This window comes from Pleurodeles waltl, chromosome 5 (genome assembly GCF_031143425.1).
Source record: "Pleurodeles waltl isolate 20211129_DDA chromosome 5, aPleWal1.hap1.20221129, whole genome shotgun sequence".
Lineage (NCBI taxonomy): Eukaryota > Metazoa > Chordata > Amphibia > Caudata > Salamandridae > Pleurodeles > Pleurodeles waltl.
Window position 1 is genome coordinate 1,094,615,733 of NC_090444.1, and position 26,773 is coordinate 1,094,642,505.

General features: G+C 43.9%; 1 protein-coding gene across 2 annotated transcripts in view; it reads left to right on the forward strand.

The window, feature by feature from the left end:
* Positions 1-26,773, forward strand: part of ZDHHC14 (zinc finger DHHC-type palmitoyltransferase 14) — a 435,812-nt gene that overhangs the window by 365,425 nt on the left and 43,614 nt on the right. For both annotated transcript variants that reach the window (XM_069235302.1, XM_069235303.1), the window contains exons 3-4: positions 588-746; positions 26,121-26,258. In XM_069235302.1, coding sequence (XP_069091403.1) covers positions 588-746; positions 26,121-26,258 — 297 coding nt within the window. The remainder of the gene's footprint in view (positions 1-587; positions 747-26,120; positions 26,259-26,773) is intronic.

The following is a 26,773-nucleotide window of genomic DNA, read 5'->3' on the forward strand; positions in this document are numbered from 1 at the left end:
TTCGCAGAAGGTAAACCGGCTTACTGAGATTGATAACCCACTCCTGCAAGAAGAAAATTAGTAGTAAATTGTGTATACCTGGCCCTCCTGTTGGCGAAAAGGAGCATAGCCAAGCACTGGAAGGTGAATAAAGCACCTGCAGTTAAAATGTGGAATGGGTAGATGATTAGTTGGTGCCAGAGACCCTATATATGGAGGAATGTAAGCGTGTCTCGACCATAGAAAAAGCACAGCCGTGGGATCCTCTTTTTCTCAAATCAGCATAGCCCTGTCGCATAAGGAGGAGAGACCCACATATGTTAGCAATATGGAGCAGAGACTCTAGGAGGAACATCCTATCCTCCTCCTCAGGCCTGGCCCGCCCTGGGGCTCTCACCAGGGCCTCGTAAACAGACAAACAACAGATCAGGCTAAAATAGTACTGAAGGGCAGAGGCATACTACCCAGGTCTGCTTAAACTCCAAAATGTATGTGTCATTTGCAAACCGTGGCTAAACTGTACCCTACATCGTTCAGCAGGAGAAACACAGAAGAATCTTTTTGAGTGACATAATTGTTATTTTGTGTTTTTTTGCTTGTTTTTGCAGATGTTGCCAATGGGACCAGTACAGGGGCGTATAGACCACCTCCCAGAACGAAAGAAGTAGTGATCAATGGGCAGACGGTGAAACTCAAGTACTGTTTCACCTGCAAAATCTTCCGACCTCCACGAGCCTCTCATTGCAGCCTTTGTGATAACTGCGTTGGTGAGTAGAAGAAACTTGTGTTTTTTTTTAATAGGACGCAAAGATTATTATTTACAAATCCATTCATGCCATGACTTCTAAAATTAACAATAACAAATGATGTATCCTAATATTAAGATCAATAGTTCGTTGAAAGGACTTTTGAAAAAATTCAGTATTACCTCCTTTTAATTCTTTGCATTTTTCTATGCTGGCATTTTATTCTCCAGTTTGTGCCCCCAAAATAGCGTCATCTGGTGTATCTTCAAAACCCTGAACAAACTTAGAAAGAGAAAAATACCTCTCTGGATTGTTTTTGTGCAGGAAGGGTCCCTTGCAACATGGTACAAGGGTGCCTGTGGTGCAAGGCAGCAATTTGTGCACCAGCTCAGGGGGAAAGGATAAAAATGCACTGTATCTTGTTAATACTGTGCATTTCTGCCCTTTCGAATTGGCATAGGCCAGCGCTGCAGAAAGACTTGCGGTGCTGCCCTATGCCAATTCCTAGTGAATATGCCCCCCTGTGCCCAGACTACCCGCGCCACTCCAAGGACCGGACGGAGGCACAAGTCCCCTGACCAGTACTCAATAGCACAGTAAGCACAAAGGATCATGTGTCGTCTGCAAAAACAGAACTCATCCACAGCTCAATGAAGGTGCGCGCACCACCGTCAGGTCCACACTCCAAACATCAGGCCTCATGTGCCAGACAGAGCTCAAACCAAGAAAAACAGAAACAAACACCACAAATGCCACACCGCCATGATCCACAACATACCAAAAAAGCCTTAATTTTTCACCTTAAACAGCACAAAAGTCCCCCTGCATTCTCCAAGCCGCCAAAACAAATCTCCTTTCGTGTAGCACGCGACTTCCACATAAGATGAGCAAGGTGTTTGGCTCCCTGACAGCAAGGTGTTTGCCCCCTGACAATAGTCAGGTATGTGCCACAATTCTGCCATCTATTTCCCTCCAAAAGGCTTCCACTTTGTAGCTCAAACTCTTGTCACACCTGGCCTCAGGAGAGTCTCTACACTACATTGCCGCCTTTCAAATAAATACTTAACGCAGCAGTATGACAAGTGACAGGAGTGGGAAGGTTTGTCCGTGTCACCCACTCTTGCCTTTTACAGAGCGAGTCACTAGTTCAGAAAAACACTGCCGAAAGACATAGTGGGTTCTCACTCGTTTAGATTTCTGCTGAGACACTCCATCACCCCGACCTTGAAACTCTATTCTGTATGTACCGTATTAATGTATTGCTTCTGCTGCATACGCTCAAATAGGACACACTTTAAAAAATAAAAATAAACAGCTGAGTGCCAATGCGCAAAAATAATACTGATGGCTAACCTATTAAAGGAAGCTGTCAGTCTGTATATCAATTTGTTTCAAAATTAGACATCCGTGTTGTCTTAATGCGGCTGCTTAATGGATTTGCATGTTTTGTTTAATTTCTAGTTTACCTCAGTCACATGAGTGGAAAATAAGATCCAGGGTCAGAATGGAGTCTTTCCTATCCGGAGGATAGTAATTTTCCTCCTGTTGACAGTAAAAGTTACACAGAAAAGTTTGTATATTTGGATAATACAGTAAATCATGTTTAAAGTATGTATTAGGCAAATGCACTTGAACCGCTTCACCTGTCCCAAGATCTGCTCAGTACCAATCCCAGTTGGTCCTTTGGTCACATTGGGGCATATTCACAAAAGCATTTCTGAGTACAGGAAGTAGTACTGTAGGTGTACTCTTTCATGTACCCTTACATGCCTCTGTGACACCTCTAATTCCTTGCTGGTAAGAGTGCAACAGGGACACACCCCTTTCTACTAACTGGATAGGAATGTTCCTTGTACATTCACACTCGAATCCCCTATGTTTTGGGGCCACGTCACAAATTTGTGTAATACAACGTAAAAGAGCACTGCAGGAGTACTTCTTTACATACTCCAAAACGTCTTTGTGAGTAGGAACTGAGCAGGTAAAGGTACACTGGTAATATTTAACACTGTGTGTGGCTATGCAAGACAAAAGTGCAAAAAGGTCAACTGTAGAAATTAGATGTTCAATATCTTAAGGAAATAATGCTTTACATTTAAAAAAAAAAAAACTCAAGCTATCAGTGAAAGAAAAGGTAGGCAAAGGGCCTTATTTAGAGTTTGATGGACCGGATACTCTATCACAAACGTGGGAGATCTCCCATCTGTTGTGTTACTAGTGGGTTACTGCATATGGCACTCATAATGCAGCAGACAGGATATATGCTACATTCGTGAGGAAGTATTCCATCTGCAAAACTAAATATGTCCCAACATATTTTTAGACCCATAGGTTAAACTAGCATTGCCAAAGCTATTCGGTCTTGCTATAACAATGGCTGTTTTTTGCCATTGTTGATAGCAGCGTGCAGTCAGCTTGGTATTCTATGTTCTATACTTTCAAAATGGACTCCACTTTGCATGTAAACACAACATGTTGGCAGTCATTTTCTCATTTTGTTATTATATTTTTCTATATTTGCAGATGCCATGATATGTCACTCCATGTTGTGTCATGTAACTTTGCAACCATCATGCAAATATATAAAATACACTTCTATAGCTGGCCACCGTTATTGGCAATGTCACCACTGGTGCAATTTTAAAAGCACCCTTCAATGATAAAGCCAATAGGGATGAGCAGTAGGTGGCAGGAGGAGGGTGAAGAAATGGGAGAGAAAGGTAGGAGAGGGAAGAGAGTAAGAGGAGAGAGGCAGCACAGCACAGAGCCACAGCAGTGCTCAATATCATAACATAGGATAACTTGTGGTACAGAGAGAGAGGGTGAGGCAGGCCCAAGAGGGAAAGATCACAAGTGCGCGCTTCATCAAGGAAGAAAGCGGTAGGTAAAGGTGCAGGAAAAACACCCCCATGGAGTGCTAAAACGCAAATGATATTTGAATAAAGAAATAAAATACATTCCTGACGTCAGCAATTGAAGGATACAGTCAACCCATTAAAGACAGAGATGAACCATAAATTCTCTAGAGGTGGGAGTAACCCGAGCACGGGGAGCAAAGACACTGAATCAGGAGCATCTGTGACAAAACTACAGAAAAGAGAATGGCAAAATATGAAGCATGACTGAGACGAGTGTAATTTATGTTGTGGGAACACAATGTTTTTTTGCATTTTCAAACCATACTTTATGAAAAAATACTTCAAGAGCAAAACAAGTTGACACCATGTTTAAACATAATTAGAAAGAAAACATTGTTTAAAAATATTTTGCAAGGACATTTGTAAAATATTCCAAATAATTGTTTTACAGAATCTGTGTTAAAACAAGCATGACCTTGCTGGTCAGCACTGTAAGTAATATAATTAGACATCACATGCCTACACATGCCAACTAAAACAGGACATTCAATACGTTTTGCCTGCAATAAGGGCTGATCCAGGCTCCAAGGCCTCCTTTGGGACAGACGTTTACAATACATGATAACACATAGCAGCCATTATCTTTCATTACCACGTTTAAGATACGTGCAAAATAAGAACATGTTTCCAGTCAACATTAAATATTTCATCTCACTTAGAATATGTCAGAGGCTACCCTACCATATGTTTGTTACTATAAACACTTAGTACTTACAGAGAGCAGGAGCAAATTGGGCACTACACTCTGCCTAATAAGGTAAGCTTTTGACTCATTGGGCACAGGCACTTTCCCTGCTGGACATCACATTTTCAGAGCTGTGATTTGTGATTTAGCTCCATATATGTTATGTGGTTGTGTTCTTGTTTGTGTAAACACAGTGTTATGAACCCCTGACATAAGGCGTGGGCCTACCAGCACTATGAGCGTGAGCCCTCCCCAGCATGGTCTTTACCACACTCTGCAGCATGCTCTCAGATGCCAGTATTACTCTTTTATGCTACTTTTTCGTTTCAGGTCGGTTTTTAACCTTGAAGGTATACTATATACCGGTGTGGACACCTCTTGGTTACAATTATAATAATCCCTGCACACTTTGACAGCCCAGTTCACTAGTAGATTAGGTTTTTTTCCCAATAAATTTCCATGATCAGTTTTGACATAAAATAGGCTAGAAACATGTCAATCTTTTCTTTACTTATCACCTTCTGAGCCAGTTTAGACCATTGCACCAGTTTCTGGCCTATGTCATATTAGTTTTTAATCATAACAAGAGTACCTGTACATTAAACAAGATAGTTATTTTTAATCTCCACTTCAGCTCTGGCTCCTGAATAATCAGATCCTCTTGTTCCTCAGATTATCTCTGACCACCTCTAAATTTAGGAACTGCAAACCTTCTCTATTTACAAAGTCCTATTGGGGTGTGTATGATGCACCTTGAGTTACCCCCGTCCCCTTTTCTTATGTTTTTAACTTGAAAGGTCCCAACCTCATGTTCTTTTTTTGTCTTGAATCATTTTATTAAAGAATTGACTAATCCTTCTGTTATCATAGACTTTTCCTAAATATTCCCGTATTTTGCAAGTTATAGTAAGAGAAGTAGTCATTTTGACCAATCTCTCACCATTCATAGGCAGAAAAGTGGAGAACACATATAGGGCCTCATTCTGACCCTGGCGGTCCTAAACCGCCAGGGCGCGGGCAACGGAAGCACCGCCAACAGGCTGGCGGTGCTTCAGTGCCCATTCTGACCGCGGCGGTAAAGCCGCGGTCAGAAAAGGGGATCCAGCGGTTTCCCGCCGGAATACCCCTGGCAGGGCTGAACCTCCATGGCGGCGCTGCTTGCAGCGCCGCCATGGGGATTCCGACCTCCTTCCCGCCATCCTGTTTCTGGCGGTTTTTACCGCCAGGAACAGGATGGCGGGAACGGGTGTCGTGGGGCCCCCTAACAGGGCCCCAGCATGATTTTCACTGTCTGCATCGCAGACAGTGAAAATCGCGACGGGTGCAACTGCACCCGTCGCACCCCAGCAACACCGCCGGCTCCATTCGGAGCCGGCCTCTGTGTTGCAGGGCCTTTCCCTCTGGGCCGGCGGGCGCTCCTTTGGCGGGCGCCCGCCGGCCCAGCGGGAAAGCCAGAATGGCCTCCGCGGTCTTTTGACCGCGGAGCGGCCAAATGGCGGTGACCGCATGGCGAGCGGCTACCGCCGCCCGCCGCGGTCAGAATGACCGCCATAGTTTTTCCTTTTCTTCCACACATACAATTGTATAGTCCAAAGGAAGGGCTTAGAAACCCTAGGGTTGCCACCCTGATGAAATGGGTTTAGATAAAGAGCAGCCCATCCTGCTGGATTGACGACCCATTGCCCATTCACTAATTAAACTGAAAATTGTTCAAGGAAGAACTGTTATGTGTAGTAATTCGATCCAAGCATAGTCTCAATCTTGATTGAAAATATGACACATTCAATATAGAGTGAACGTAATTTTATTAAGTGTAAATGTGTAGAATTATTCCCACCCACACACTCATAGTGAAAAAAACAGCCAGCACGTGATTCACCCCCTTCTGGCCTGCAAGCCTGGGGCTTTTTCAAGGCTGGTAGTACAAAAACAAATTTGGAAAAGGATATACAAAGGGGAAAACATACAGGAACACCCTGATTAGTTAATTACCAGTGTGTACACTAAAAAGTATTTGGAATCATAACATCCAGTTACCAGATACAGTCACACATTTTTAACAAGGCTCTGGGGTGTCCCCCGCTTTTGAGAGTTCCACCCTGACTGGTCTTTGTTCAGATGGGTAACTAACAACATCTTTATTACAAGCACACAAAATAAATGGGTTGGTTAAACTTCAAGGTATTTCGATAATTCAAGAAGTTTGGATTCTGTGTTCTTGTTCTGTATTATCTTGAATTCAGTTTTAGCGTGTTTTATTTGTCGTTAGAGGCGATTATGTTCGTTTCTTTGAAGAATTTGGGGGGCAAGGGAATATAAATCATTGCAAAACTGTACAACACATAGGAGATCAGCAATGTGGTGCTGTTTAGTTAACTGTAAGAAGATACTAAAATGAACCATCAATTGCTGTATCAATTTGTGATTTTCCAGACTGTTTTTCTGGTGTTTATTTCTCCATTTGTATTGCAATTGCAGTAATGGGTAAGTCATCAGCCGTGCTTTATTGAAGGGACAGCGCGAGCTCAGTTTATCCAAGTTTGAATTGTAACCAAAGACTGCTTAATATTCCTGAGTAGTTGTTAATAAAATAGGGGATTATGGTTGCTGATTGGAGTGGAATGACAAACATGTCCATATAAGCAGGTTTTTAAGCTTTGCTCCGTTATTACGTTGTGTGTTTGCTTTTCGGGATTCATGATTCTTGTCTCAAAATAAACAAAGAAATCGGGAAAGGCACCGCTGTTCAGCATCTCTTTGGAGATTTTAGAATGTTTACCGCAGACACAAATAAACCTTTAGAATTGGTTTCAACGATTTTGAAATCTTAACTTCTTATTTGCTACTTTTGATCCACCTTTGGGAAGAGACACTCTTCACAATCATAAGCCTTTGCAGTGTAGAATATTATCTCTTTCTATTAATCGTTATAGTTTTCAGTTAAAATGATAATGGAACAGAAAGGTATGGTATTGAAAGAGGATAGCCTGCCCTTAACAAAGCTTGTTTGCCATTGTTATATTAATTAAAGTAGGTTATGTAGTATTGAAGCAAGGACTTAGCACATATTTTACAATCAGTATTTGTGGAAGAAACTGTTGAGTACTTTTTATTCTCTTGTTTTCATCTGGTACATATTTAAATACTCACCTTTGAGTATAACCTGGTGTCCTGTTGGGATTACAGCTGTCATTTTTGTTTGAAGCTGGTATCGAGAAATTATTCAATGAAAGATGTGATTTGTTTTTGAAGTTGGTATCTTTTTGGAAGGAATGGCATGCCTAACGAGCAGCACTATGTTGCCATTTAGGCACCACATGCGCAAGACTATTAATCTTACTGCAAACGCACTAGTCTCGTTACTAACACACAAGCATTTTTCATCACAACGCCTGGGGGGCTTTGTTTGTGCACTTTGTGCTCATTACAGACATACTGCCCTCCCCAATCAAATACTTAACATGCATACTTCACAAAATAGTGAATTGATTACATACTCAGTATGTACGGGCAGCTTGTAACACATAACTAAGGAGCACAGTACATGAAAAAATACAGAAATAGGCCTGCTTTTAGCACCAAGCAATGGATGTCATGCATCAAGCCCAACTACACGAAAACCTTCTTCTCAGAGCTTAGTTTGAACTTTGCCAGTGGGCCCACTAGTACTAATTTTTTAGACCGGCACTTATGTTTCATCATCAGACTTTGATCCACAGCAAAAGAGGGAAAAACACACAAGGGGGAAGAAGGAGAAAGAGTAAGACAGCAAAAACGTGACAGAGGGAGAAAGAAGGAACCTGCAAGAATGAGTGAATGGGAGAGGGAGGTTCTGGTGGTGGTTTAAAGAGGCTTGAAATGAAGAGTACGCAGCCTTGGTGTTCTTCACACCGGCATTCAGTAGCGCCGGCTGCAGACTCCTGTGCAAAACGTTGGGCCCAGATTTAAGAGGGCCTAGCGCCATTCCAGCACCACATTAACATCATTTTTTTAATGCTAATGTGGCGTTGGAAGGCCAAAAACGCAGCGCCATATTTACAAAGTGGAGCAATGCTTGCATTGCCCCACTTTGTAACCCCTTGTGCCACATTATGCCTGCGCCAGTCATAATGTATGCAAGGGGGTATCCCAGCTCTAGGGGGGCCAAAAAAAGGTGCAAAGAAATCTAAGTGATTTCTTTGCGTCATTATTATAGACATTTTCAGCACCTGCTAAGAGCAGGCGTTAAAGGGAGGCTCCCATTGTTTTCACTGGGCCTCTGGATGCTTTGCAGGATTAGCGTCAACATTCTTGACACTAATCCTGCAAAGAGCCAGACAAGCTTCAGAAATTATGATGCTACTACCCCTGACTACCGCCATGACGTGCCGTATTTTAAACACGTCGCACACAAGGTGGCGTTAGGGGGGTGTTAAGGGGTGAAAGAAAAGTGGCACAGCACTAACTGCATCGCCACTTGTCATAAATCTGCCTCTCATTCTTTTTCAAATTAAGCAGTGCTTCATGCATACCTCCATTTTCCTGACCCATTACAATAAAGCACAACTTGTACAGTCATACTCATGAACATAATATGTGCATATATGTAATTCAACTTAAAGGTTTACACTCTGTAAACACATATACGGCATGTGCATCATTATGGCTTTAGATTGTTCTCTAGCACAATGTACATTTTTGAAACTGCTTCTTATAAACACATCATAGTGCCTTCATGCACCCCCACAACTCACTATAGAAGTTAGGGATTTTTGTCTTGTAAAAACCAAAAGATTTAGGTTTTAGTGACAGCCCTGGTGCTGAAATGAACAAATATACCCATGTACAGCCTCAAACATCTGCGGTATCATGCAAAAAACTACACAACTAGTCTCTACTGCTAGGCATGCATTAAGACCGAAATACTGCAAGCATGACTCATACTCCAAAGCATGCTTGTAAGCACGGGCTACTAGAGTAATTTGCAGGGGAGGACCAAATTATGCAGCCGGGTGACTATATTATGTGCCAAGAAAAGTCAAATTATGCGGCGTAAGGCGGCACATTCTGGGCTAGCTAACATTGAATGGCCAAAAGCTTTATCTCAATAATACCAGTTCAACATCCAAACACATCAGTAAACAACTGAATGTAACCCATCAACCTTTGTGAAGGTTTTTCCACTGCGCAGGAACCTGTGTTGAGCATTTTTAGTAATCTTAGATCCGTCTAAACTAGAAATTATTTTTTGGTTCAAATCTACAGATTATACAGTGTTCCCAATCATACAAATCAAAATTGTAGCAGCCAGTACTTTCCAGCATGGTTAATAGCTGAGAGGCATTACGCAGCAGAATCAAATACTTCCAGTAGCCATTCATTTAAGTCAGCATTTCCATGCAACCAATTCCTCAAGTACTGACTACCTGATTATAAAGCTTTTTTTATAATTATTTTATTTATGCATTTTCAATACATAACAAACAACAAACAGTTCCATCATGTGCCAATTATTACCACGGTGAATACATTGTCAGTAGGGCAGAGGCACAGGTATGCACAATACATTACAAATCCAACCCCAACATCAGTGCCAGCAGTTCAATAGGTTGGGACTCATTGGACAACGGGAGCAAATAAGTGGTAAAGGGACTCGAAATATCCTTTGGCTGGGAGGCCTTGGGGAGCTCTTCTGCAAAAGTTTCAAGCTGGTTTCGGCAGTGTGTCATATCCTGCAACCAATGCTGTTGTTTGGGTGACACGTTTTTCCCCCAACACAGTGAAACTCTTCTCTTGGCTAGAAGCAACGCAATCCCAGCCAGCCTACGGATTACAGGCTTCAGTAGCTTCACAAAACCCAAAAGACATACCTGTGGGGGTCCCTCCACCCTCTCCGATATCATCACAGACAGCATTTGAGTCACATGGTCCCAATATCAGCGTAACAGAGGGCGGTCCCACGCCAAGTGTATGAAGTCTGCAGAAGGTGCACAACACCTAATACATTGTGGTTCCTCATGAAGTCCAAACTTATATAACTGCACAGGTTTATAAGGCATTTGACACAAATATTTAAATGTATAATTCGAAGATTACAATTCGAGGTCAACATGCCTGTTAGTCCTGTAAACTGAGCGGCACCTCAAGTACAGCATTCCACCTATCAAGATCGTCAGTCCGTGAGGGGCACCTGTCACACTGGGATGCATGATACAATTGTGTGATCAAGTGTTTGCGGTTATCACTGGTGAGCAATATCTGTAGCGCTCCCAGAGTTGCCGGCACCACAGGGAACCGGGGGTACAGCTGTCTAAGTGCTGCCCACAGCCTGTGATAGAAAAAGACCAGTATTGGGGACATGTCTCCTGTTTCTGAAGGTCTTACAGGGACACAAAGTTCTCTTCAGAATAAACATTCCTTACAGTGTTCAGGCCGACCTCCCTCAGCATGGCTAATGCCTTCAGCTCCTGCGTCACCGAGAGCCCAGGGTGGTTTGATAGGGGCAATGCTGGAGCATAGAGCCACTGTGCCATTGCTCGCCTCGCCAGCATCTTCCATGCATGCGTGGTACATTGTATTGTGTTTATAATATTACGGGGCATATCCGCTCATGAGTGTAGAACCATAGTTGTCAGCAGGTTGGGAAAAGCATCATCACTTTCTATAGCTACATTTGAAGCATACTTTAGTGGGAAGTGCCAATGATTTGCGAAATGGCCTGGGCACATAAATAATAGAGGTAAAGATCAGGTGCTCTGAACCCTCCCTAATCGTATGGTATGGTAAGGGTGTCTCAGCCAATCTTTAGCTACTTAACCACCCAGGCTAGTCTGATAAGGAGAGAGAAAAGTTGCCGAAAAAAGGCTTGCGTAAGAAGTATAGGACATTTATAAACAGGTATACAAATGTTGGCAATACTATCATTTTCATAAGTGCTACCTTATCAGCAAAAGATAGCAGGAGCCTGGTCCATCCGCCCACTTACTCCTCTAGTCTGGAGACAGCCCTGCCATAATTCTATTGTATAACTGTCTCTGGATCCCTGTGAGTCCACACTCACAAATATCTTACAGCTTCTTCGCACCATTTGAGAGGGTACTCCATCAAGTGTTGTTTGGTATCAGTTGTTAAGGGAAAAACAATTGGCTTATCCCAATTAATGCCAAGTTCAGAATACCATTCAAATTGTATATATCCACGTTTAAGAGGTTCCAGATTACTAGCGGGATTCCTAACATATAGAACCATATCATCAGCGTGTAACAATATGTCCAAGGGCCGCTGCTGAAAGTGCAGCACCGCAGCTGCATGCCTCTGCCTGATAATGCATGCCAAGGGTTCTAAAGCTATCATAAATAGGAGCAGGAACAAGGGGCAATGCTGTCTCATACCCCTGTATATGGGAAAGGGTCCAGAAACATACCCATTACTGCTCTCTAGTGCTGTAGGAGCAGTATATAGCAATTTTATTCAATTGAGGTAAATCATCGGAACTCCCGTACAACAGAATATCCCAAACATGTACGTCCACTGAATAGAGTCAAATGCCTTGGTGGCATGTAGCAGTACCGCCGCAGCTGGAAGTGTGGGATCAAGAGTATGAAGCACCGCAAAGAGGGTGCAAAAGTTATGCGTAGTTGATCTCTCCGGGACGAAGCCGGATTGGTCCAGTAAGGCCATATTAGGAAGTAGAGGTCTCAGTCTGGCAGCCAAAAGTTTAGCAAGTATTTTGACCTCTGTATAAATAAGGGACAGCAGTCGATACAACTCACACTTCCCTGGTGGCTTATCAGGTTTCAATAGTGTGATCATTAGGGCCTCTCTCAAGGTCATAGGGAGGATTTGCTTACAATAGGCTTCATGATATAGTGTATGTAGGTGAGGTGCTTGCAGAGGTGCAAATTCTGTGTCAAATTGACTTGGTAAGCCATCACTACCCTATGCCCTCCTATTAGGAAGGAATCATATTCCCTCCTGAATCTCTTCAAGCGTTATAGGCTGAACCAGAAATTCCCTTTGCCCAGGGGAGAGCCACGCCAGTGCTATATCTGCAAGGTATTGTACCATAGTGGTCTCATCCGCCGACTCATGTTTCACGTATAAGCTTTCATAAAAACTTGTAAAAGAGGATAATATGCTCGGAGTGTCATGGCACATCATGCCATCAGCAGTCATGAACTCTACTACCTGTGAGTGTGCCCAGGGCTCTTTTATTTTATTGGCAAGTGTGCAGCCTGGCCTACCCCTTTTACCATATGCATGGGGTTTCCATCACATGGACATGTGGCAGACCTCTTGTTCTGCTGTATCAGTGTAGTTACAGAACTGCTCTCATATTTCTACAAGGGTAGCTGGGCTCTGGTTAAACTCATACTCCCTTTCTAATTTAAAAGGTGCAGCTTCTATGGTCCCTCCACAAATACGCCGTAGAACTCTGGGACCTACTGGACTCCACCCTTCCGGACATCACCTTCTTCACTGAAACTTGGACAAACCCAGCATCTGCACCGGACATCGACATCGCCATCCTCAGTGACTACAAACTGCTCCTCAAAGACCGGCCTTCTCGCCCAGGCATCCGCCTGGCCATTGTACAAAAATCCTCCCTCTGCTTGACAACCAGCGCAGAAGAACAATCCCCCCCATGGAGCACCTCCACTTTCAGATATATGCCACACCCAAGTCAACCTTCTGTGGCACCCTCATTTACAGGCCACCCGGCCCCAGTCCATCCTTTAGTGACTGCATTGTCAACATCATTTCTCTTCACCCTCTCGCCTCCTCAACCTACTTCCTCCTCGGCGATCTCAGCTACCACATTGAAAACAGCGATGACACAAACACTGCTTCTCTTCTTGACAACCTTGCCACAACAGAACTAAAACAACTGGTCACCTCGCCAACACACATCGCAGAACACATGCTCAATGCCATTTTTTCCACCAGCAGCAACATCACCATCGACAACACCTCCAGACTTCACTGGACTGACCACCACTGCATCCATTTCACCATCACCTCATTGACCATCCTCCTCCACATACTCCGAACAAAAAGCTGAAAATTGAACCGGATACTGAGGAACAGCTCTCCAACACCCTCAGCAAGCCTTCCCTGCCCTGCCCCTCAGCGCAAACGGTAACATCTCAGCACAGAACTTCCACCAATGGATCTCCGAATGCTCCAACACCCTAGCACCTCTCTGTGAGACCTCAGCCAAACACCACCACAAGATGGCAAGCTGGCTCTTCCCTGCACTCCAGGACACCAGGAACACCTTGCAGACAGCTTGAGAAAAGATGGATGAACAGCAAGTATCTGGAAGACTTTGAGGCTTTCAAAGCGTCCACCAAATCCCACCACCACATCAAAGTCACCAGGATTCCACCTTGCAGGACCACATCAGCCCCACCGCTCACAACACCAAAGAGCTCTTCGCTGTGGTCAAAGAGTTTGCCAACCGCCAAAGCAGAAACAGCAAGCATCCCTCCATCTCAAGATCTTTGCAAGAGGCTAGCCAACTTCTTTCACTGGAAAATCAAATACATATATGACAACTTCATTTCCCGGGACCCTCCAAGCCCCAAACAACCCCCCAGATCCATCCCATTAAACCACTGCAGAGCCTACACTGCTGGACCACCCTCCCCACTGACGAGATCCGCACCATCATAAGCAGCATCCACTCTGGATCCCCTACGGACCCCCGTCCTCACCACATATTCAACAAGGCCAACACATCCATCGCACCAGAGCTCCGACACACCCTCAACTGTTCCTTAGAGAATGCCACTTTCCCAGAGGACTGGAATCACTCAGAGATCTGTCCACTCTTAAAGAAACCCATAGACCCCCTGGACCTCATGAATTACCGCCCAATCTCTCTACTGCCTTTCCCAGGCAAGGTCATCGAAAAGGACATCAACGCTCAGCTCCATGAGCACTTCGAGGACAACAACATCCTGGATACCTCACAATCAGGCTTCAGGAGTAATCACAGCATGGAGACTGCCCTCCTTGCCGCCACAGAAGACATCCGCCCGCTCCTCAACTGCGGCCATACAGCAGTCCTCATCATACTGGACCTATTAGCTGCCTTCAACAGGGTCTCACACCTCACCCTCTGCTCCAGGCCCCATGCAGACAACATCCGTGGAACAGCCCTACAATGGATACGCTCCTTCCTGTCTGGCCAAACACAGAGAGTCAGACTCCGGTCTTACCTGTCAGAACCTATTGAGATCAGCTTTGGAGTTCCACAGGGCTCCTCCCTGAGCCCCACACTCTTCAACATCTATATGGCCCCTCTCTCATCCATCATCAGGGACCACGGACTGAACATCATCTCCTACGCTGAAGATACCCAGCTGGTCATCTCACTGACGGAAAACCCACTACTGCCAAGAGGAATTTCCATAACAGGATGAAGGACAGCTGTCTCAAGCCCAACTCTGACAAGACCGAGATCCTCATCTTGGACCATCCACAACAGCCTGGGAGGACTCCTGACGGCCATGCTGGTACCACCCAGAAGAACATCAAGAAATTACAGCACATCCAAAATGTCTCTGCCAGACTCATCCTGGACATTCCCCACCACAAACATATCTCCAGTCACCTAATAGATCTCCACTGGCTCCTTATAGATAAGAGAATTAACTTCAAGCTCCTTGTCCACGCCTATAAGGCCCTCACAACCTAGGACCTGCCTACCTCAACCATTGGATCACCTTCTACTCCCCCACCAGACCTCCCCGCTCTGCTCAACAAGCACTAGCCACCATACCCCACATACAGAAGGCCTCGGATGGTGGAAGATCCTTTGCCTACCTTGCGACAAAGAGCTGGAACTCCCTGCACCTCAGGCAGTCACCATCACTACCCCAATCCAGGAAGGACCCCCTAAAACCTGGCTCTTCGACTGAAGCTCAGAGGGCAAATCACCTTAGCACCTTGAGACCCTTACGGGTGAATAGTTGTGCTTTATAACCCTGATTTCATTTGATTTGATCTTGAGCTGTGTACAGAGTGAGCGCAGGACACCGGCCTGCAAGCTGATGCAGGCACCCTAAATAATCACCTTAAATGCTTCCCACAGGGTGTCCACACCATCCACTGACTTCACAATTTTATCAAAGTATTGAATAATCGTCGTCTTCACACCTTCTCTAAAGACCTGATCCAGTAGAGACTTAGCCTGCAATCTCCATTGAAATGGCGAAGAAATATATGATGGCATAGTAACATCTAAGAGGACAGGCACGTGATCCAACATTTTAGGCAAATGTTTAAGGTTATGTGTCCACCCGCTCACCTCCCTTGTCACAAGCCAGTAGTCTAACCATGACCACGAACTGTGAACAGTTGAGTGGAAGGTACCCTTTCTTCCTTCCGGATTCCTTAGTTGCCATAAGTCAATCAGACCATGCTCCCACACACCCTCACAAAGTACCCTTGCAGACTGTTTCCTGTCTCTCAGGGTGGTATCCGAACGATCTCTACAGGGGTTAAGAGTTGTGTTAAAATCTTCCCCCATATAACTGCAGATGGAAGCAGTTTGAGGAGGTGGCGCCAAATGTGCATATAGAATTCAGGGTCATCGATATTTGGGCCATATACATTCACAATAGTTAACAATGTACCACTGAATACCTTTTTTAATCAATACTATAACCCCAAGTGAATAGAAAAAACATAATGAGGCCACCCGGAGACCCGCCCATCTAGAGTCAATGGTGTTCTGTATGTTGAGTAAGATGTGTCTCCTGAAGTAGAGCAACCTGCACCACATGTCTATCAAGATATGCTAATAAATGCTGTGTTTTCTCAGAGTTATTGAGTCCCCTGACATTCCATGTAAGGAACGTAACATGATTTGCAGAGCCATTGCTCATGTTACGGCCCACAAGATAAGCCAGTAATCAGAGTAAATCAAAGCTAGCTGTGTTACTGTGGCAGTGTAAAAATTCTGATAGAATATCAATATAATGGCACAACATTAAAGCAACAAACAACTCTTCCCCTCCCACTTCAGCATCCCAAATATGCTGAGACAAACCCCAATCCCTTTCTAAAACCAGTAAATTCCAAATACAATATAGTAGGCCATAGCAACATAACCATTTAACGGTTGAGTCATAAGCAAATGAGACGCACCCTCTGATGGCTGTCAGAGGCCACATCCCCTCCCAGCCTGAGGAAGGTCACCAGAGCATTATATGTGGACCAACCTCTTGTACGATTCTAACCTGTACCAAGGTTCCCTATAGAATCAGACAAATATAGCAATAACAAAGGCATTAGATGAAATAAACTGTATTCAGGAGGACATATGCTGTCACTGTAAACAGAAATATTAATCATCACCTGGGTCACAGTTGTGAAACTATAAAGCTTCATATATAGTGCAGAGAGTAAACAGCGGGCCTCCCCTAGGAATCCGGCCCTATACTACAGTTGACACACAGAGCGTGTATGGTCTCTCCACTGAAAGACCAGTATGATCCATCGCCTTTATATTCCTGTCTTGATGTCATCTACATCAGATGCTGAGCATTGATCACTGGTACAGGGCAGAGTTTTAATGAAGCAGAGGGCTTCCTTAGGCATAGCGAACACCTTCAGCATATTCACATATTGGATCTTCAGATGGGCTGAGTAGAGCATTGCATACTGCATATTCAGGGTTTGTAGCTTCTTTTTGATGGGCAGAAACTCACGTCTAGCAGCCTGAACGGTCACACTGACATCTGGACAGACAGCCACCTCTTTCCCTTGATAGGTTTTTTGCTGCATTTCACGCCCCAGCCAAAGCGTCGTATCCCGGTCACGGTAGTTAAGTAACTTCGCAATTATGGGACGTGGTGGCAACCCAGGGACCGGTCTGCTGACAATCGACCTGTGTGCTCTTTTGATGATAAGGACAGAAGAGAACTGTTCCATGCCAAAAATGTCCTTCAGCATGCCTTCTACATATTGTTCCAGCTTTCCTGTGTTTCAGGCACACCTGTGACCGGAAGATTATTTCTGCGTGAGCGGGCTTCTAAATCTTCATTTTCGGCCTGAATGAGTGCCAGTACCTTTTCCATTTTCAGACACTTCTTACTAACAGAAGATAGCCCATCCTCTGCTGTTGAGATGCAGTGTTCTGCTTCAGTCAGGCGGTTGCCCTGCAGGTCCAATTTAGTTGCCATATGATCAATGTGCAAGTTTAGGGCATCGATTTTCCCATCAATTTATCTGAGATTTTGTTGCATGACCATCAGTGTTTTCTCCAGGGGAGAAGGATCCTGTTATGTTAAGTATTCGCCGGCTGCCACCATAGCCAGCGGAGAGTCAGCACCCACCAACCCATCGAAGCCCACTGCCCTGATGCCAAGGGGGACCGCTCCAAATCGCAACAGGACGGTGACCCCACTCAAGTACTACAAAAATAATTCACTCCTGTCCACCAGGCACAGGCCCAAGCAGCAACCCACCTCCTAGCACCAGTCTCAGTCCATAGGCCTCGTTCAAGACGTTCCTCCATCTCACCCCACTTGCAAGATATAATACTCAGATCCTCCAGGTCCAATCACCAATTTCGGCCAAGTCACTCCCACCTTCCATGCAGAGAGTATACTGGCCACGCCACTCAGTGACCATTAGGAAAGTACAATAGGCTTTACCAACGTCTGTAACGTGCTGGGAGCACAGTACCTGGCACACTGCAGTGGTCCCCTGCAGAGAAGCAGGCGAGGCCAGACATATGGGGAGTATTGTGTAGAGTTCACCTTCCTCACACCTCCTGCTCCGATCCCCGCAGTGTCTCATGATCTGCCTGCACAGCCAGGAGCCCCGTAATCCAGCCCAAACCACAGTTCTCCCAAGTGGCACCGCCAGTAGCGCAGTGCTCCGCAACCAGCAGAGGGACGCCCCAGTCGAAACTCCACAATTACGCGGCTTTCACTCACACCCCCAGCATCCCTGGCAACCGCCAGAGCCACCTTTCTCTGCGATTCAGCAGGAGCTTTTCCTGATAGGCTCCTCGAGGACTGCAGACACCCTCGACCAGGCGCAGAGGCCAGAGAGGCAGCTAGGGCCGACCTGGCCCTCCACCTCCAGCCGGCCACAAGCCACAGCCAGCCACTGCAACTCCATAGCCCCGGCTCCGCACCACTGTGCTTCTGCAGATAAAAAACCAGGGTGCCGTGCCCCGTCACAGCTCCTCCAGCGAGTGTTATCACCGCAGCATCACTCTGGGCCGCTTAACGCCACAGCATCTGGCCTGTGGCTGCCATCTTCATCACTGCTGCAAGCAATGGAGTCCCCACAATCCTGTGCGATTCAGGTGTTTGCCGGCTCAGAAAAGATTTTTCAGCCCTTGTAGCAGGTCACAGCGTTTATTATAGTAGCTGGTAGTCCGGTAGATCGGTTGATGTCAGTCCGACAATAGGATATTGAACGGATATGTGTCCCTGGCTGGCAGAGCCTCACAAGTGTGGTCATCTTGCCGCAGACTTTCTGGTGCCCCCTACCTAATTTTAAAGCTTGAAAATAGATTATCGAGGAAAGCACTTTTATTTAAATACACCAAATGATTGAGCGCTGCCTGGCCACATAAGCAGGATCTCTAAGGACACTGGCCAATGACTTCTTCAGTGTGCTCCATGTTGATCAAATGTAACTGCAACCTGACCCTTGGTTCCCTCCTCCCAGTGAAAATCTTCGACTATCAAAGGCATTATATGGTTGCCTCATTCTTGATTCACTTATTTATATGGCCTAGACAAAAAGTGTAAACAATATTGATCGTTGCGATCAAAGTCCTAATGAATTTGGCATATCTTATTCATAGTTACGAATTATTAACAAGTAATGGCTTGCCACCAAACTGAACACTTAACAAACAGGTAAATAATGTCTACTTCAAAAAAAACATAATAAGAAAGAGTAAAGGACCCCTGTTACAAAGTTGGTGGCTTTTCACCAACTGTCATCTGCCATGAGGAGTGAATCTGATTACAGACTCCTCTGTGGGTTAAACTAACCCTCTTAAAGCCAAAAACGACAGTGCCACGAACAGGTGTTGTGTGATCATTCCTTCCAGCCATGTTGAAGTTGGAACAACCCATCACACCTCTTCACTACTCGCCAGCCTTGAAAAGCCCTGGCTGATACAATTTTGCTTTGTATGATTGGGAACACTGCAGCATAGGAATTCAGTCTGTCAACAATCCTCGTTGACCGGCATTCTCCATCTCCCCACATGTTTACCCATAGCACTTCCTAAAGTCAGACAGAATTTGGCAGGTGCCAGCTGGCAGGATCAAGCCATCTAAATTCCACTTCCTGCACAATTGGATAGACACATATTTGGAGGTCCGTCCCACTAACCATGTCAGACAGTGCTCACATGTGTCTCAACCGGACAGTAGGTGGTATAGCTTCCCCTCGATTCATATCAAGCCTCTGCTTGTCACACACTGGTGGTCAAAATAACGTATTCTAAACCGGTTCCTCCAGTTGTTAATGTGACACCTCTATTTGAATGGCCTACATAGAAGTATTACTTACTAAAAGCTTTAACAGCTACTTTTGGATTTGGATGGAGTGACATTTGCCAGACTTCATAGCACACCTACATCTCAGTAAAACATCTGCACATATACGCTCCCATTCTACTCAGCTTAATATATTTCTGCACACAATTTAAAATGTAGCACACCTCCGAAATGTGAGCTCAATTTTTATTCCACTGAGCTGAAAACATGCTTATTCCACCTTTACTATGCAGCACCAGATACATACTTTTAGTCTGTTTGACAGGGTACACATTGTTCTGTGCAGTGTGCTGCACACCACACTACAAGTCTACACCTGACCTTAGAGTACTTGAAATGGAATTGCAACTCTTCAGTTAATTACATACTTGCTATTCTGTTAGTACACATGATATTATTTTGCATCCATCTCAAGTCCCCCCCACAAACTTAAACTGCAAAGTACCTTGAAGAGGTGTGATCCAACACATATTTTTCTTGGCCATTTTGGGGCTATTATTAGAACATATGGATCATCATGGTTTCACTACACTAAAGACCCTCAGATTTGGCTGTCCTGGTTTTGTGTCAGTACCTGAGGCGTTCGTATTGTCTAACTCGAGATTTTCCATCACAGGGTTTCCTCCATTCCATAATAGAAGGCTTACTAAAACATTCATATGGGACCACCATTATTAGCCAACGTACACTACTTCAGGAGAATCCTGGTTCTGATGCATCTCGGTTCAATTATCTGCTGTCCTGTAGTCCCTACTTTTTGAGAAGTGAGTCAGTGAGAATTCATCTATTCAGACAGAAGCATCTGCCTATTCATGCAGTATCAATGAAACCTGCTTGGCAACTATAGCTCCAAAAAGTAACTGCAAATGCATTTGTTCAGCTGGTGTCTGCATACACTGTTAAAAATCTAAGATAAGCAGTGTGAGAAAGTGGATTATAAATTAGGATGCATGGTAGTCCACCACAAATTATAATGGCACTATTCTTGTTAGGTCAAGGTTTCAGTAACTTAAAAATGAGCTCAACTCCTGGTTACTATGGCACAGAGCAGACATGCTTAACATAAGATAATGTGTAAAGCATTTAGAAGTACCAAAGAGTTAAATGGTAAAAAATACAGCATAAACAATCACACTCCAATTTATAACAATAGAGAATATTTTAATGAATAAAATGACACCAATACAACAAAAAAAAGTGCTGTCAGAGATATGAATTTTAAAGTTTTAGATGAAAATAGCACCAAAAGGTATTAAATGCCACCCATGGTCATCTGGTTGCATTTGACGGGAACCTAGGTGCAATAGAGTGTGGATCATATACAGAGACCATGTCCCTCCTTCTTACTTAGGATCTGATATAGAGCTCAGCGGACAAGTTACTCAATAACAATGGTGATGGATATCCTGTCTGCCGAAATATAAATCCCATAGGATATAATGGGATTTATATTTTGGCAGATGGCAAATCCGTCACTGTTGTGACGGAGTAACTTGTCCGCCGAGATCTAAATCAGGCCCTTAGGCCCATATTTATACTTTTTTTGCACCGCATTTGCATCTTTTTTTACGCAAAAGCAGCGCAAACTTACAAAATACAATTATATTTTGTAAGTTTGCACTGCTTTTGCGTCAAAAAATGAGACAAATGCGGCGCTAAAATTTATAAATATGGGCCATGGTCTCTGAAATTGAAGTCAAAGTGCCTCACTGGAACAAGGCAGCAGGCTTTGGCAAGAGGGGCTCCACGAGGCCAGAAAGCCATCAGACAACATTCCTGGTGAAGCTGTTGACTTTTAACAGGAAAGCACAAAGCAGGAGAAATTCAAAATTCGCGGCCCTGTAAGGTCCCTCACCGGCCGGATACTTTTGGCATCTTTGTGTGGTGAATGTTTCTACATTCGAACGTAGTCACTTTTTTGGGAGATGGATTCCTCCAGCGAGTAAGGCTGCAAGCGGATGGCAACTTTCTTCCCTTGCGCAGAGTTATTGTGCCCACCGCAGAGGTGGCCAGGCAAAGCAGCAAACCCTCCCCTGTGGTCAGTCAAAACCTGTTCTGGAAGCAGCTCCTCTCCCACTGTGGTTAGGAAGGCAAAAGAGAGACAGGTACAGGTGTGAACTACATCTGCCAGTGACTAGGCAGGCATCACTTTAAGTTAATTAAATACCTGGGCACCCCTGAGAAGGCTAGCCTCTCCCTGACACCCATGGCCTGTGTGTCAGCTCTGGGTGCCAATTCTATCCTAATCAAGAAGCTATTCAGCTCCCGGGTGACAGGTGGAATTCAGGCAGTTGGGCACTAGAGTCTTTAGTCATGCCAAAGGTAAATTTTTTAAAGTTAATTTTGTGAAACATTTGTTACAAATTTGAGTTTGTCAATTACTGAAATTGAAAAAAAATGTAAGACGTACATGAATGAATTTTTTGGTGTGTTGCTAAGAGGAGATAACTTTATTTACTTTACTTTTATTTACTTTAAAAAAGGATAGCTAACCCTGCTACAGTGAAAATTGCTTTTAGGGCCTTATTACTTTAAGGACATGTTTTGCATTAAACTCGTACTTGTCCTGCTTTTAATATCATGCATTTTGCCTGATTGACACGTAAATCGTACTTAGGGGTGATTAATTTATACTTAAAAGGAGGGTTTAGGCCTGTCAAAAATTGACAGTTCATACTTGCAGTTTAAACATGCACAGCCAAGTTACTGGTGGCAGGCCTGCAGTCATGTTTTGCATTGCCACTTTATTCGAGGTACAACATGTGCTGCAGTCCACTAGTGACATCTAACTTACAGGCAATGGGTATATTTTGTACCATATACTAGGTACTTAGAGGTAAGTTAACTATGGTAGATGGGTATATACCAGTTCAATATGTTTTTAGAGCTCATAGCACATACAATGGGCACTGGACAGCAGTGTGTCAGCATACAGAATCCAATAAACATCAATAAAATGTAGCAAAACATGGGGGTGAACACTCAAAAAGGAGTGTTTTCCTACAAGCAGTAACCTCGCTCCCTGAATATTACAATATATTCGACACAAATCTGTTGCATTATTAACACTAATCATTGACTGTAGCAAAAGCGTGCAAAACCTTGCCTGGAGCCCTAAACTCCATGTCAACGCATACATGCTAAACCCCTAAAATGGTCCTGCAGATGCTTTACCACTGAGAATACATTTCCCTAACCTAAATCTCAAACAGACATGCAACATCCTTTCTTGGGGATGCTTATGAGGGACCATTCTGTTCCTCTGCAGGCTTTATTTTAAAATGGCGTTGAGATTTATGGTGCATGAGCATTGATGCAAAATAATGAATGTGCATATGAATGTAGCACTGTGTGCCAGTACGCACAAGATCATTCTATAAATATTATTTTAGACTGTCAATGTAAACATGCAACATAAAACCTATGAGCAATAGCTCAGTGTGCCATGCAGGAGGAGTTCTTTTGAGGTCACCAACATTTTCCCTGCCTCCATAATTGCTGTTCAGTAAAGGCTGCCGAAATAGAAATTAACGCGTGGGTTCTGAATTGGGTTACCTTGTGCTATTGTTGAGTAGTGTTTCAGAAACCGAACGTTTTTGTCCTAGTTTAATGTAATCAGCTTACGTCAAGAATCACTGGTTTTAGCACAATATGATCCAGGAATGTTGTGTCCTTGATATCTTCTGACAAAAATATTGTGTCTTAATTAACATTTACAAAAGCATCACCTCATCGGACTTAATAATAGAAAATGTATACCCAGTGGAGTGATATTTTGGTGGACGATATTTAGGTCACAATACTTATGCCAGATACTATTTGTGCTATTAATATTCTGACGTACAACCCACTACTAGCACATACTATGCATGCACTCTGAATGGAAGGGGCATGTATAGATACAACTACTCGGAAGGATGCTGACACAATAAAACCACATTACATTAAAATACAGAGAGATGTCTAATCCATGCTATGTGTAAATCGTGACTATTCGGATTATTCATTCAGCATTGACCTTGACGTGTTACGAACTTCCCTATTTAAATGAGTAAGGTTTCCAGGGCTGATGGGCTTTAGAGACAGACGTATGTGCACTGGATGGAATATTGATCAAGGGAACACACTCCTGAGCACACGAAAAGGGAGGATTTCCATTTCAGGAATTTTTATTTTTGCTTAAAAAAATCAGTTGCCACGAAAAAAGACAAACCCCTGACCCAGGTTGGTTCCTGGTTTCGTTATAACCAAGAAAACATACAAATATTGCTATTTCCGCACAAACAGAAGTGTAAAAATAGAGTAAGGTAGTAGCGAACTCTGGTTTCAGGATCTGTTTTCGATTTACATCAGCTTCAAAACTGACAAGTAGATGTCAGGCAGAATAAAAAGTTGAAAACAAGATAAGGAGAAATAGGAAGGAGTGAAGACAATATTTGATATTTGGTGAGACTAGATTTTAGAAAAAGGAATTAATGTAACTTTCCAGAGACTGTAATTTCTGGACAAGGCTCTAAAGATAAATTATAGGAGGTGGTTCAGAAACAGGTGTTCTACACACAGACTAATCTTGACATAGCACCAGGTAATCTGTTGGGTTGCTGGGATTAGTGTTTTATCACAGATGTAGCCTTTAGAAGGGTCCCTGAATCCTAGGTTGCTGCAAAGAACCAGGTTTTAAATGAGTGGCCTTTGAGGGCCTGTTGGGCCTGGCTCGGGTCCAGCATTGTTTAAAGGGAGCGATCAAAATATGCTGCATCTAATTGGGAGCATGGATATGGAATATGCGGTATTGCTCAGTACACTGTTTGTTAAAACAGGCTTTAAAGACATGCACTTTCAACTGGACTCATCCTGTGTCCTAGAGCATATGTTCAGGGTGCAGTTCCTCAAAAGGGTACTGCAGTATCCTGCGTGATATGCAGAATATGGTAGAGAGTAAGGATATTACACTGTGCTCTGAGATCCCTAAGTGTATAGGCAAGTAGGGGCATAATTGTTAAGCGTACTAGGGGGCTGATTTAAGGAAAGGGGCACTGCACCCAGTGCAACGCCACATTCCTTGTGCCCCTTAGAGGCCCCCTACCGCCACCATGTGTGCACCATATTTAAAATATGGTGCACCATGGCGCAGGGTAGGGGGCAATAGCGTCAGAATTCCTGACGCTATTGATGAACTCTGCAAGAGTAGCACCAACATTTTGGCGCTACTCCTGCAGAGTAAATAGGGGCCAACTATATTCAATGGCATGCCCCTTTTTAACGCTTGCCCTGAGCAGGCATTAAAAGTGCCAAAAAAATGGTCAAGGAAATCTCTTAGCTTTCCTTATGCCATTTTTACACCCCCCCTTACATACATTATGCCTGGCACAGCTATAATGTGGCTCAAGGATTAACAAAGTGGTGCAATGCATGCTTTGCGCCACTTTGTAAATATGGTGCATGTAAAAAGCACTTTAGCACTGCCTTTGCGTAAAAAAATGACACTATGGTGGCACTAGGACCTCTTAAATCAGGCCCTAAGTATCCATGATCAATAGGGACACCATAAGTTCAGAACCTTAAGAATGGGATTGCAGGGCCTCCAAATGGGACTTTGGACAGAATCTTACAATACTGGTTAGTTTCCCAATAATTTCGACCACTATGGAGTGGATACAAGAAAACTGTTTGTGCTATGGGGATTTGGTTACACGTGTAGCCTTATTCTGGCCCATCTGTCAATTGAGAAATTAATAAAATACCCAGAATTGTTCTAACATGCTCTTTGAGATAGCTGGCATTGCAAATACTTCTCAGTAAGAGGGCGGAGCAGGGAAACAAAGGTTTCTGCATAAAGGTGTGATAGTGGTGGAGTAAAGATTCTGTGAACCAGCAACTCTCAAATATAACATGAGCAGGATTAAAGACACCATATCAATGAATTTGGGGAGGAGGGAGAGGGAAACGTTACACAACCAAGTGTCCAAGAATGTACTTTCATCATTCCTCTTTCGCACACTAAAAAAATAAATAAACAGGTACTTATCTCCGGTTTTGTTTACATTGTTCGAGGCTTGATGCAGATTCAGCGCCTGCTTTCTGTTCTTTCGTAATCCTTAATATTTTTGTTGCAATATGAGAATGCTGTGCAGGATCAGTGAGAAATTACAAATGCCTTGCATGTACTGCACCAATGTATGTGCCAGCTTCTGCTGTTCACAGGCTGTTTTCTTTAAAGAAGCATTTGATTAATCGTATTCCATATTTTTCTTTCTGCCTCTCATTTCAGAACGCTTTGATCACCACTGTCCCTGGGTAGGCAACTGCGTGGGGAAAAGAAACTACAGATTTTTTTATATGTTTATTTTATCACTGTCCTTTCTGACAGTCTTTATATTTGCATTCGTTATCACCCACGTCATTCTTCGTAAGTATGCTAGTGAAATCATATGTAGCCATTTGCTTGACTTTGATTTCCTTTTATATTTAATTTAGCTTTATTTTCAACCATCCAGGGTACATTGCTCCTCCCCTTGTTCCCCAAGGCTTCTGGGTCACCTTTGCCATCCTTGGGTAGGGCAGTTAGACTAAAGAAGGATTGTGGTTTAATACCCATGTGGTTCTGGGAGAAATGTATGTGCTATCAGGGGCGGTTCCTAAAGTGGGACGTTAGAGCATTGAGCCCCACGAGTGTTTATGATCTAAAAGTCACCAACTGTCCTGCCTTCGGCTGCTTCTTTTGTTCGTCGCGGGGTTCAAAAAAGCAGGGCAGGGCCCATCCTGTTGATAAGCATGCCGGTCTCAGGCAGCTGTGTGCGTATCAGGTTAGGTAGGTCTCTGATTGTTGCTTCCCCAACATGCACACTTCAGGCTTCTAGGGGGGGACACAGCACAGCTGTCCTGCTCTCATTTGAAGCTCGGGGTTCACCTGCCTCAACCAGT